Below are 13,444 nucleotides of genomic sequence, written 5' to 3' on the forward strand. Positions count from 1 at the left end.
ATCTGACTCTCCCATGTCTCCATGAACAGGTGAAGACCCTGGTCCCTCATCGAGACCAAACCCTACAAGAGGAACTCGCCCGTCAACAGGCCAATGAGAGACTTCGCCGACAATTTGCAGCTCAGGCCAACGTCATTGGGCCTTGGATACAGACCAAGATGGAGGTTGGAGAGAGCCTGACACTGTACCTAACCCCGTGTAGAGAGAGCCTTACGCTCTAACTAACCCCGTGTGGAGAGAGCCCTACACCGTAACTAACCACACGAAGAGAGAGCCTTACACTGTACCTAAACCTGTGTAGTGAGCGCCTTACACTCTACCTGACCATGTACAGAGTGAGCCTTACACTCTACCTAACCTGGTGCGGAGAGAGCCTTACACTGTTATAAACCACGTGTAGAGAGCCTTATACTGTTTCTAACCACATGTAGAGAGAGCCTAATACTCTACCTAACCCCATGTAGGGAGAGTCTTACACGCTACCTAACCCCGTGTAGAGTGGGCCTTACACTGTTTCTAACCACATGTAAAGAGACCCTTACACACTACCTAACCCCGTGTAGGGAGTGACTTACACTCGACCTAAACCTGTGTGGAGAGAGCCTTACACTGATATAAACCATGTGTAGAGAGAGCCTTACACTGTATCGAACCACATGTAGAGAAAGCCTTTCACTACAATACCTCAGTGGTGAGCACTGCTGCCTCCCAGCACCAGGGACTCGGGTTCGATCCCACCCTCAGGCGACTGACTGTGTGGAATTTACACATTCTCCCCCGTGTCTGCGTGGGTTTCCTCCCACAGTCCAAAGATGTGCAGGTCAGGATGGATTGACTGTGGGAAATTGTCCCATAGTGCCCAGGGATGTGCAGGTCAGGGTGGATTGGCCATGGGAAATTGTCCCATAGTGCCCAGGGATGTGCAGGTTAGGGTGGATTGGCCGTGCTAAATTGTCCCATAGTGCCCAGTGATGTACAGGTCAGGATGGATTGACTGTGGGAAATTGTCCCATAGTGCCCAGGGATGTGCAGGTTAGGGTGGATTGGCCATGGGAAATTGTCCCATAGTGCCCAGGGATGTGCAGGTTAGAGTGGGTTGGCCATGGGAAATTGTCCCATAGTGTCCAGGGATGTGCAGGTTAGGGTGGATTGGCCATGCTAAATTGTCCCATAGTGCCCAGTGATGTACAGGTCAGGATGGATTGACTGTGGGAAATTGTCCCATAGTACCCAGGGATGTGCAGGTTAGGGTGGATTGGCCGTGCTAAATTGTCCCATAGTGCCCAGTGATGTACAGGTCAGGATGGATTGACTGTGGGAAATTGTCCCATAGTGCCCAGGGATGTGCAGGTTAGGGTGGATTGGCCATGGGAAATTGTCCCATAGTGCCCAGGGATGTGCAGGTTAGGGTGGGTTGGCCATGGGAAATTGTCCCATAGTGTCCAGGGATGTGCAGGTTAGGGTGGATTGGCCGTGGGAAATTGTCCCATAGTGCCCAGGGATGTGCAGGTTAGAGTGGGTTGGCCATGGGAAATTGTCCCATAGTGTCCAGGGATGTGCAGGTTAGGGTGGATTGGCCGTGGGAAATTGTCCCATAGTGCCCAGGGATGTGCAGGTTAGGGTGGGTTGGCCATGGGAAATTGTCCCATAGTGTCCAGGGATGTGCAGGTTAGGGTGGATTGGCCATGGGAAATTGTCCCATAGTGTCCAGGGATGTGCAGGTTAGGGTGGATTGGTCATGGGAAATTATCCCATAGTGCCCAGGGATGTGCAGGTTAGGGTGGATTGGCCATGGAAAATTGTCCCATAGTGCCCAGGGATGTGCAGGTTAGGGTGGATTGGTCATGGGAAATTATCCCATAGTGCCCAGGGATGTGCAGGTTAGGGTGGATTGGCCATGGAAAATTGTCCCATAGTGCCCAGGGATGTGCAGGTTAGGGTGGATTGGCCGTGGGAAATTGTCCCATAGTGTCCAGGGATGTGCAGGTTAGGGTGGGTTGGCCATGGGAAATTGTCCCATAGTGCCCAGGGATGTGCCGGTTAGGGTGGATTGGCCATGGGAAATTGTCCCATAGTGCCCAGGGATGTGCAGGTTAGGGTGGATTGGCCATGGGAAATTGTCCGATAGTGTCCAGGGATGTGCAGGTTAGGGTGGACTGGCCGTGGGAAATTGTCCCATAGTGTCCAGGGATGTACAGGTTAGGGTGGATTGGCCGTGGGAAATTGTCCCATAGTGTCCAGGGATGTGCAGGTTTGGGTGGACTGGCCGTGGGAAATTGTCCCATAGTGCCCAGGGATGTGCACATTAGGGTGGATTGGCCATGGGAAATTGTCCCATAGTGTCCAGTGATGTGTAGGCTAGGGTGGATTGGCCATGGGAAATTGTCCCATAGTGTCCAGGGATGTGCAGGTTAGGGTGGACTGGCCGTGGGAAATTGTCCCATAGTGTCCAGGGATGTACAGGTTAGAGTGGATTGGCCATGGGAAATTGTCCCATAGTGTCCAGTGATGTGTAGGCTAGGGTGGATTGGCCATGGGAAATTGTCCCATAGTGTCCAGGGAAGTGCAGGTTAGGGTGGATTTGCCATGGGAAATTGTCCCATAGTGTCCAGGGATGTGCAGGTTAGGGTGGATTGGCCATGGGAAATTGTCCCATAGTGCCCAGGGATGTACAGGTTAGGGTGGATTGGTCATGGGAAATTGTCCCATAGTGCCCAGGGATGTACAGGTCAGGGTGGATTGGTCGTGGGAAATTGTCCCATAGTGCCCAGGGATGTGCAGGTTAGGGTGGATTGGTCGTGGGAAATTGTCCCATAGTGTCCAGGGATGTGCAGGTTAGGGTGGATTGGTCGTGGGAAATTGTCCCATAGTGCCCAGGGATGTGCACATTAGGGTGGATTGTCCACGGGAAATAGCCTGTAGTGTTAGGTGAAGAGGTAAATGTAGGGGAAAGGGTGGGTTGCTCTTCAGAAGGTCAGCGTGGACCTGTTGGGCCAAAGGGCCTGTTTCCACACTGTAGAGAATCTAATCTTACCCTGGGGGGAGGACAGTGTAGAGAAAGCTTTACTCTGTATCTAACCCCGTGCTGTCCCTGTCCTGGGGAGTGTTTGATGGGGGGGACAGTGTAGAGGGAGCTTTACTCTGTATCTAACCCCGTGCTGTCCCTGTCCTGGGGAGTGTTTGATGGGGGACAGTGTAGAGGGAGCTTTACTCTGTCTCTAACCCCGTGCTGTCCCTGTCCCTGGGAGTGTTTGATGGGGGACAGTGTAGAGGGAGCTTTACTCTGTATCTAACCCCGTGTTGTCCCTGTCCTGGGAGTGTTTGATGGGAGGGACAGTGTAGAAGAAGCTTTACTCTGTATCTAACCCCGTGCTGTCCCTGTCCTGGGGAGTGTTTGATTAGGGAGACAGTGTAGAGGAAGCTTTACTCTGTATCTAACCCCGTGCTGTCCCTGTCCTGGGGAGTGTTTGATGGGGGGGACAGTGTAGAGGGAGCTTTACTCTGTATCTAACCCTGTGCTGTCCCTGTCCTGGGGAGTGTTTGATGGGGGGGACAGTGTAGAGGGAGCTTTACTCTGTATCTAACCCCGTGCTGTCCCTGTCCTGGGAGTATTTGATGGGGGGACAGTGTAGAGGGAGCTTTACTCTGTATCTAACCCCGTGCTGTCCCTGTCCTGGGAGTGTTTGATGGGAGGACAGTGTAGAGGGAGCTTTACTCTGTATCTAACCCCGTGCTGTCCCTGTCCTGGGGAGTGTTTGATGGGGGACAGTGTAGAGTGAGCTTTACTCTGTATCTAACCCCGTGCTGTCCCTGTCCTGGGGAGTGTTTGATGGGGGGGACAGTGTAGAGGGGGCTTTACTCTGTATCTAACCCCGTGCTGTCCCTGTCCTGGGGAGTGTTTGATGGGGGACAGTGTAGAGTGAGTTTTACTCTGTATCTAACCCCGTGCTGTCCCTGTCCTGGGAGTGTTTGATGGGAGGGACAGTGTAGAGGAAGCTTTACTCTGTATCTAACCCCGTGCTGTCCCTGTCCTGGGGAGTGTTTGATGGGGGACAGTGTAGAGGAAGCTTTACTCTGTATCTAACCCCGTGCTGTCCCTGTCCTGGGGAGTGTTTGATGGGGGGGACAGTGTAGAGGGAGCTTTACTCTGTATCTAACCCTGTGCTGTCCCTGTCCTGGGGAGTGTTTGATGGGGGGGACAGTGTAGAGGGAGCTTTACTCTGTATCTAACCCCGTGCTGTCCCTGTCCTGGGAGTATTTGATGGGGGGACAGTGTAGAGGGAGCTTTACTCTGTATCTAACCCCGTGCTGTCCCTGTCCTGGGAGTGTTTGATGGGAGGACAGTGTAGAGGCAGCTTTACTCTGTATCTAACCCCGTGCTGTCCCTGTCCTGGGGAGTGTTTGATGGGGGACAGTGTAGAGTGAGCTTTACTCTGTATCTAACCCCGTGCTGTCCCTGTCCTGGGGAGTGTTTGATGGGGGGGACAGTGTAGAGGGGGCTTTACTCTGTATCTAACCCCGTGCTGTCCCTGTCCTGGGGAGTGTTTGATGGGGGACAGTGTAGAGGGAGTTTTACTCTGTATCTAACCCCGTGCTGTTCCTGTCCTGGGAGTGTTTGATGGGAGGGACAGTGTAGAGGAAGCTTTACTCTGTATCTAACCCCGTGCTGTCCCTGTCCTGGGGAGTGTTTGATGGGGGACAGTGTAGAGGAAGCTTTACTCTGTATCTAACCCCGTGCTGTCCCTGTCCTGGGGAGTGTTTGATGGGGGGGACAGTGTAGAGGGAGCTTTACTCTGTATCTAACCCTGTGCTGTCCCTGTCCTGGGAGTGTTTGATGGGAGGGACAGTGTAGAGGGGGCTTCACTCTGTATCTAACCCCGTGCTGTCCCTGTCCCGGGGAGTGTTTGATGGGGGGACAGTGTAGAGGGAGCTTTACTCTGTATCTAACCCCGTGCTGTCCCTGTCCCTGGGGAGTGTTTGATGGGGGGGACAGTGTAGAGGGGGCTTTACTCTGTATCTAACCCCGTGCTGTCCCTGTCCCTGGGGAGTGTTTGATGGGGGGGACAGTGTAGAGGGAGCTTTACTCTGTATCTAACCCCGTGCTGTCCCTGTCCTGGGGAGTGTTTGATGGGGGACAGTGTAGAGGGAGCTTTACTCTGTATCTAACCCTGTGCTGTCCCTGTCCTGGGGAGTGTTTGATGGGGGGGACAGTGTAGAGGGAGCTTTACTCTGTATCTAACCCCGTGCTGTCCCTGTCCTGGGAGTATTTGATGGGGGGACAGTGTAGAGGGAGCTTTACTCTGTATCTAACCCTGTGCTGTCCCTGTCCTGGGGAGTGTTTGATGGGGGGGACAGTGTAGAGGGAGCTTTACTCTGTATCTAACCCCGTGCTGTCCCTGTCCTGGGAGTATTTGATGGGGGGACAGTGTAGAGGGAGCTTTACTCTGTATCTAACCCCGTGCTGTCCCTGTCCTGGGAGTGTTTGATGGGAGGACAGTGTAGAGGCAGCTTTACTCTGTATCTAACCCCGTGCTGTCCCTGTCCTGGGGAGTGTTTGATGGGGGACAGTGTAGAGTGAGCTTTACTCTGTATCTAACCCCGTGCTGTCCCTGTCCTGGGGAGTGTTTGATGGGGGGGACAGTGTAGAGGGGGCTTTACTCTGTATCTAACCCCGTGCTGTCCCTGTCCTGGGGAGTGTTTGATGGGGGACAGTGTAGAGGGAGTTTTACTCTGTATCTAACCCCGTGCTGTTCCTGTCCTGGGAGTGTTTGATGGGAGGGACAGTGTAGAGGAAGCTTTACTCTGTATCTAACCCCGTGCTGTCCCTGTCCTGGGGAGTGTTTGATGGGGGACAGTGTAGAGGAAGCTTTACTCTGTATCTAACCCCGTGCTGTCCCTGTCCTGGGGAGTGTTTGATGGGGGGGACAGTGTAGAGGGAGCTTTACTCTGTATCTAACCCTGTGCTGTCCCTGTCCTGGGAGTGTTTGATGGGAGGGACAGTGTAGAGGGGGCTTCACTCTGTATCTAACCCCGTGCTGTCCCTGTCCCGGGGAGTGTTTGATGGGGGGACAGTGTAGAGGGAGCTTTACTCTGTATCTAACCCCGTGCTGTCCCTGTCCCTGGGGAGTGTTTGATGGGGGGGACAGTGTAGAGGGGGCTTTACTCTGTATCTAACCCCGTGCTGTCCCTGTCCCTGGGGAGTGTTTGATGGGGGGGACAGTGTAGAGGGAGCTTTACTCTGTATCTAACCCCGTGCTGTCCCTGTCCTGGGGAGTGTTTGATGGGGGACAGTGTAGAGGGAGCTTTACTCTGTATCTAACCCCGTGCTGTCCCTGTCCTGGGGAGTGTTTGATGGGGGACAGTGTAGAGGGAGTTTTACTCTGTATCTAACCCCGTGCTGTCCCTGTCCTGGGAGTGTTTGATGGGAGGGACAGTGTAGAGGAAGCTTTACTCTGTATCTAACCCCGTGCTGTCCCTGTCCTGGGGAGTGTTTGATGGGGGGGACAGTGTAGAGGGAGCTTTACTCTGTATCTAACCCCGTGCTGTCCCTGTCCTGGGGAGTGTTTGATGGGGGGACAGTGTAGAGGGAGCTTTACTCTGTATCTAACCCCGTGCTGTCCCTGTCCTGGGGAGTGTTTGATGGGGGGACAGTGTAGAGGGAGCTTTACTCTGTATCTAACCCCGTGCTGTCCCTGTCCTGGGGAGTGTTTGATAGGGGGACAGTGTAGAGGGAGCTTTACTCTGTATCTAACCCCGTGCTGTCCCTGTCCCTGGGGGTGTTTCATGGGGGGACAGTGTAGAGGGGGCTTTACTCTGTATCTAACCCCGTGCTGTCCCTGTCCCTGGGGGTGTTTCATGGGGGGACAGTGTAGAGAGAGCTTTCCCCTGTATCTAACTCCGTGCTGACCCTGTCCTGGGAGTGTTTGATAGGGGGACAGTGTAGAGGGACCTTTACTCTGTATCTAACCCCGTGCTGTCCCTGTCCTGGGAGTGTTTCATGGGGGGACAGTGTAGAGGGAGCTTTACTCTGTATCTAACCCTGTGCTGTCCCTGTCCTGGGGAGTGTTTGATAGGGGGACAGTGTAGAGGGGGCTTTACTCTGTATCTAACCCCGTGCTGTCCCTGTCCTGGGGAGTGTTTGATGGGGGGACAGTGTAGAGGGAGCTTTACTCTGTATCTAACCCCGTGCTGTCCCTGTCCCGGGGAGTGTTTGATGGGGGACAGTGTAGAGAGATCTTTACTCTGTATCTAACCCCGTGCTGTCCCTGTCCCTGGGGGGTGTTTGATGGGGGGGGGGATATGGATGGGAGACTGTGAGTTGAGGGGAGGGAGACACTGTGTTGTCGAGTAATCTCCTGTGTGTTTACCTGAAGGAAATTGGCCACATTTCGGTGGATATCAGGGGCTCCCTGGAAGATCAGATGAACCACCTGAAACAGTACGAGCAGAACATCATTAATTACAAATCCAACATCGACAAACTGGAGGGAGATCACCAGCTCATCCAAGAAGCTCTCATCTTTGACAACAAACACACCAGCTATACCATGGAGGTAAGAGAGACCACACAGGGAACAGGCCCCAGGCATTCAGCCCCTCTCCTCCTCCAGCCTGTCCCACAGGAACAGCAGGAGGCCATTCAGCCCTCCCCCCTCCTCCAGCCTGTCACACAGGAACAGCAGGAGGCCATTCAGCCCCCCCTCCTCCGGCCTGTCACACAGGGTACAGCAGGAGGCCATTCAGCCCCCCCTCCTCCTCCAGCCTGTCTCACAGGAACAGCAGGAGGCCATTCAGCCCCCCCCTCCCTCCAGCCTGTCACACAGGAACAGCAGGAGGCCATTCAGCCCCCATCCCTCCAGCCTGTCTCACAGGAACAGCAGGAGGCCATTCAGCCCCTCTCCCTCCAGCCTGTCCCACAGGAACAGCAGGAGGCCATTCAGCCCCCCCTCCCCCAGCCTGTCCCACAGGAACAGCAGGAGGCCATTCAGCCCCTGTGTGCCTGTCGTGGGAGGGTTTGCTGGTGGATCTGTTTGGCCGTGATTGTGTTGCTGTGAAGTGAGGTGTCCCTCATTGACCTTTGTTCCTCTCCCCCCCCCCACCCCCCCAACAGCATATCCGTGTGGGCTGGGAGCAGCTGCTCACCACCATCGCCAGGACCATCAATGAGGTGGAGAACCAGATCCTCACCCGAGATGCCAAGGGCATCAGCCAGGAGCAACTCAACGAATTCCGCGCCTCCTTCAACCACTTCGACAGGGTGAGGCAGCACAGGGCCTGGGGCAACACGTGAGGGGGAGACAGGGCATGGGGAGAGAAAGATGGGACAGGGTCAGGGGGAGGGGGGGGGCAGGAGGGGAGAGACTGAAGGGGGTGGGGAGAGAGGGGCCTTTCCTCTGAAGTTCCCCTTGGATTCATCCAGGATTGTCCGGTAACAATGCCCCGCACCGTGAGGATGGGGGTGGGGGTGGGGGGGAGGGGGACCATCTTCTCTCCGTCAGACATGATCAGATAACCCCATCGCATCCCTCCCAAGCCTCTCCTGTCATTCCTAAGGTTCCGAACCTGGACATGACTTTGATGGAATGGGCAGATATGTTCGTCTTGGGGGAAGTGGGTGGCATGTTGCATTGGGGAGGGGGGTGGGTGGCCTTGTTAGTTTTGGGGCAAATGGGTAGCAATGTTGCTCTTGGGAATGAGTAGCCATGTTGGCCTTGTGGGGAGTGGGTTGATGGCCATGTTGGCCTTGTGGGGAATGGGTTGGTGGCCATGTTGGTCTTGTGGGGAGTGGGTTGGTGGCCATGTTGGCCTTGTGGGGAGTGGGTTGGTGGCCATGTTGGTCTTGTGGGGAGTGGGTTGATGGCCATGTTGGTCTTGTGGGGAGTGGGTTGGTGGCCATGTTGGCCTTGTGGGGAGTGGGTTGGTGGCCATGTTGGTCTTGTGGGGAGTGGGTTGGTGGCCATGTTGGTCTTGTGGGGAGTGGGTTGGTGGCAATGCTCTGAGTGTGGATTGAGGGGTCAGGGACAAACCCAACTCTGACTGCACATTTACTCTTCACAATCTCTCTCTCATTTCTTGTGTTTTACAACCTCTGCGTGGTGGATCCAAATTAGAAACGGAATGGCAAGATGGAACCAGATGACTTCAGAGCCTGCCTCATCTCCATGGGTTATGATCTGGTAAAGCCTCACCACTTCACCTGTCACTGACCGTCTCTCATATGCGCACCTCAGAGTGGGCAGCCATATTGATCTTGGGAGAATGCGTGGGCATGTTAGTTTTAGGGAATGGGGTGCCATGTTGGTTTGAGGGGAATGGGGGGTGGGCATGTTGGTTTTGGAGTACTCGGTGGCCATGTTGGTTTTGAGAAGTCAGAGGCCATGTTGGCTTTGGGGCAGTGGGCAGCCATGTTGGCTATGGTTGAGGGTAGCCATGTTGGTTTTGGGAAAATGATTGGCCATGTTGGCCTTGTGGGAGTGGGCAGCCATGTTGGCCGTAGTTGAGGGTAGCCATGTTGTTTTTTGGGAAAATGATTGGCCATGTTGGCCTTGTGGGAGTGGGCAGCCATGTTGGCCGTAGTTGAGGGTAGCCATGTTGTTTTTTGGGAAAATGATTGGCCATGTTGGCCTTGTGGGAGTGGGCAGCCATGTTGGCTGTAGTTGAGGGGAGCCATGTTGTTTTTTGGGAAAATGATTGGCCATGTTAGCCTTGTGGGAGTGGGCAGCCATGTTGGCTGTAGTTGAGGGGAGCCATGTTGTTTTTTGGGAAAATGATTGGCCATGTTGGCCTTGTGGGAGTGGGCAGCCATGTTGGCTGTAGTTGAGGGGAGCCATGTTGTTTTTTGGGAAAATGATTGGCCATGTTGGCCTTGTGGGAGTGGGCGGCCATGTTGGCTGTAGTTGAGGGGAGCCATGTTGTTTTTTGGGAAAATGATTGGCCATGTTGGCCTTGTGGGAGTGGGCGGCCATGTTGGCTGTAGTTGAGGGGAGCCATGTTGTTTTTTGGGAAAATGATTGGCCATGTTGGCCTTGTGGGAGTGGGTGGCCATGTTGGCTATGGTTGAGGGGAGCCATGTTGTTTTTTGGGGGAGTGGGTAGCCATGTTGTCTTCTGGCTCCCAACCCCAGTCTCAAGGTTTCCCACCAAGAATGCCTTCCACCGATTCTGTGTGGAAGCGGTGGTTTGAATATTGTCTTTGTTGACCGTCCCACAGGGTGAGGTGGAGTTTGCACGGATCATGACGCTGGTGGATCCCAACAACACTGGCGTGGTGACCTTCCAGGCCTTCATTGACTTCATGACCCGTGAGACAGCTGAGACAGACACTGCTGAACAAGTAATGGCCTCCTTCAAAATCCTGGCCTCAGACAAGGTAACACGTTTCAACACAGTCACTCGGAAAGATCCAATCAACACAACTCACACCCGGTTACCAGCTAACACTCCCTAACAGTGAACACAGGGAGCTTTACTCTGTATCTAACCCAGGGCGGGCCCTGTCCTGAGGGTGTTTGATGGGGGGACAGTGTAGAGGGAGCTTTACTCTGTATCTAACTCCATGCTGGCCCTGTCCTGCGAGTGTTTGATGGGGGGACAGTGTAGAGGGAGCTATACTCTGTATCTAACTCCATGCTGGCCCTGTCCTGCGAGTGTTTGATGGGGGGACAGTGTAGAGAGAGCTTTACCCTGTATCTAACCCCGTGCTGTCCCTGTCCCTGGGGAGTGTTTGATGGGGGACAGTGTAGAGGGAGCTTTACTCTGTATCTAACCCCGTGTTGTCCCTGTCCTGGGAGTGTTTGATGGGGGGACAGTGTAGAGGGAGCTTTACTCTGGATCTAACCCCGTGTTGTCCCTGTCCTGGGAGTGTTTGATGGGGGGACAGTGTAGAGGGAGCTTTACTCTGTATCTAACCCCGTGTTGTCCCTGTCCTGGGAGTGTTTGATGGGGGGACAGTGTAGAGGGAGCTTTACTCTGTATCTAACCCCGTGCTGTCCCTGTCCTGGGAGTGTTTGATGGGGGGGACAGTGTAGATGGAGATTTCCCCTGTATCTAACCCCCTGTCCCTGGGACAGGTTGAGGGAGCTCGTGCCCTGAGTCTAACGGGAGAGTGTTTCCTGTTCCCCCTGACAGAACTACATCACGGTTGAAGAGCTTCGTCGGGAGTTACCTCCGGAACAGGCGGAGTACTGTATCTCTCGGATGACCACCTACAGTGGGGCAGACTCTGTACCCGGGGCCCTGGACTACATCTCCTTCTCCAGCGCACTGTACGGAGAGAGTGACCTGTGAACCCCTCTCCTACGCACCCCTCTGCCTCATGAAGAACCCCCCCCCCCCCCACAGCCCCAGCTCCCTCCCTGCCTCACCACCACCCCCCCCTCCCCCAACCACCCCTTGCCCCGTCCATCCTCAACACCCTTCCCCCCCCACCGTCACCTGAAACAAAATGGCTGACCGAGCCCCGGTTCCTGCCCCATGCGTCCCTGACATTGCGTTCCCCTGCTCTCGCCACGTTGCGTCAACTGGAACGTTTGTGTTGCTGGTTGTTGGCGTGGGAGAGGGTGGGGAGTGTGATGAGGGGTGGTCTCCCACAATAGGGTGCGGGGGGGGGGAAACGCGATTTTTCTCTCAAGTCCATGATTTTTCTCTCAAGTCCACCTCTCTCCCAACCCCCCACCCCACCTAAACATTACCTTGCCACTTGCTTGCCCTCCAATGATGACGTCTGGTCTGATTCGGCACCTGGAAGGTTCTAGAAAATGGTGGGGGAATGCCCCCCCCACCCTCCTCCCCACTACCATTTTTCTTGATCCTGCCCCACTGCCGCGTGAACAGGCCTCCATTTCCTGTGTTGGCGAAGCCTCCTCCCTCATTAGCTAGCACTCCTGGTGAGAGTCCTCTCTCTCTCTCTCTCTCCCTCCTTCTCTCTCTCCAACCCTCCCTCTCTGTTTCCTGCCAACCCCCCCCCACCTCCAGAAAGACCTCTCCCCGGGCCGTGGTGTGTGGGTTGTGCTGTTTTCTTTTCCCCCCCGGACAGTCCAGGTGGCAGAGGCAAGGCCTCAGTCCTCCCCATCCCTACGAGCTCACACCCCAACCCAGAATACCAGTGTGTCACCCTCACTTGGATCCTGCTGTTTTCCCCCAACCCCTCACTGTTTCCCCCCCCCCACCTTAGCGACCTTCCCCCACCACCCCTAGCCAAACCCCCCGAGCTCAGGCTCGCCCAGAAACCTTGGAACGGCTTCCCCAAAACTGGTCTCGCTTGGGAACCGAAGGTGACCGCAAAGAGGAACGGTGGTGCGGAGCGATGGGCAGGGTGTTCGGTTTGAACGATCAGATGTTTGCACAGCCCCCCTGTACGTGGAGAAAATAAAACTATCCCTCAAACTAAACTCTTTTCTTGTCGAGAGTCCAGGTAGTTTTTTTCAGCCATCCTATCCCTGGCTTGACTCAATCAGTGATACAGGCCCAGGGTGGAGCCGGTCTGTCTGTAGGCCTCAGTCCCACACTGGGTTTGAGATCGAGCCTGGCGTCGGTAGGCCTCAGTCCCACACTGGGTTTGAGACCAGGCCTGATGTCTCTAGGCCTCAATCTCCACTAGGTTTGAGGCCAGGCCTGTGTTTGTAGGCCTCAGTCCCACACTGGATTTGAGCCCAGGCCTGTGTTTGTAGGCCTCAGTCCCACACTGGATTTGAGCCCAGGCCTGTGTCTGTAGGCCTCAGTCCCACACTGGGTTTGAGACCAGGCCTGATGTCTGTAGGCCTCAGTCCCACACTGAGCTTGAGATCAGGCCATGTGTCTGTCGGCCTCAGTCTCACACTGGGTTCGAGACCAGGCCTGGTGTCTGTAGGCCTCAGTCACACGTGAGTTTCGTGACCAGGCCTGAGGCAGGAATTGAACCCGGGTCTGTCTATAGCCTCAGTCCCACATTGGATTTGAGATCAGGCCTTGTGTCGGTAGGCCTCAGTCCCACACTGGGTTTGAGATCAGGCCTGGTGTCTGTCGGCCTCAGTCTCACACTGGGTTTGAGATCAGGTCTGGTGTCTGTAGGCCTCAGTCCTACACTGGGTTTGAGATCAGGTCTGGTGTCTGTAGGCCTCAGTCCTACACTGGGTTTGAGATCAGGCCTGGTGTCTGTAGGCCTCAGTCCTACACTGGGTTTGAGATCAGGCCTGGTGTCGGTAGGCCTCAGTCCCACACTGGGTTTGAGATCAGGCCTGGTGTCTGTAAGCCTCAGTCACACATTGGGTTTGAGATGAGGCCTAGTGTCTGTAGGCCTCAGTCCTACACTGGGTTTGAGATTGGGCCTGGTGTCTGTAGGCCTCAGTCCCACACTGGGTTTGAGATCGGTCCTGGTGTCTGTAGGCCTCAGTCCCACACTGGGTTTGAGATTAGGCCTGGTGTCTGTAGGCCTCAGTCCTATACCGTGTTTGAGATCAGGCCTGGTG

General features: G+C 54.9%; 1 protein-coding gene across 2 annotated transcripts in view; it reads left to right on the forward strand.

The window, feature by feature from the left end:
* The window catches only part of LOC140457139 (alpha-actinin-2), a 127,128-nt gene extending 114,740 nt beyond the window's left edge, over positions 1 to 12,388 (forward strand). For both annotated transcript variants that reach the window (XM_072551175.1, XM_072551176.1), the window contains 6 exons: positions 30 to 164; positions 7,374 to 7,553; positions 8,111 to 8,257; positions 9,111 to 9,176; positions 10,210 to 10,368; positions 11,127 to 12,388. In XM_072551175.1, coding sequence (XP_072407276.1) covers positions 30 to 164; positions 7,374 to 7,553; positions 8,111 to 8,257; positions 9,111 to 9,176; positions 10,210 to 10,368; positions 11,127 to 11,285 — 846 coding nt within the window. In that variant the 3' untranslated portion in view covers positions 11,286 to 12,388. The remainder of the gene's footprint in view (positions 1 to 29; positions 165 to 7,373; positions 7,554 to 8,110; positions 8,258 to 9,110; positions 9,177 to 10,209; positions 10,369 to 11,126) is intronic.
* Positions 12,389 to 13,444: the final 1,056 nt, after the last annotated feature.

This window comes from Chiloscyllium punctatum, chromosome 31 (assembly GCF_047496795.1).
Source record: "Chiloscyllium punctatum isolate Juve2018m chromosome 31, sChiPun1.3, whole genome shotgun sequence".
In the NCBI taxonomy this organism is placed as follows: Eukaryota; Metazoa; Chordata; class Chondrichthyes; order Orectolobiformes; family Hemiscylliidae; genus Chiloscyllium; species Chiloscyllium punctatum.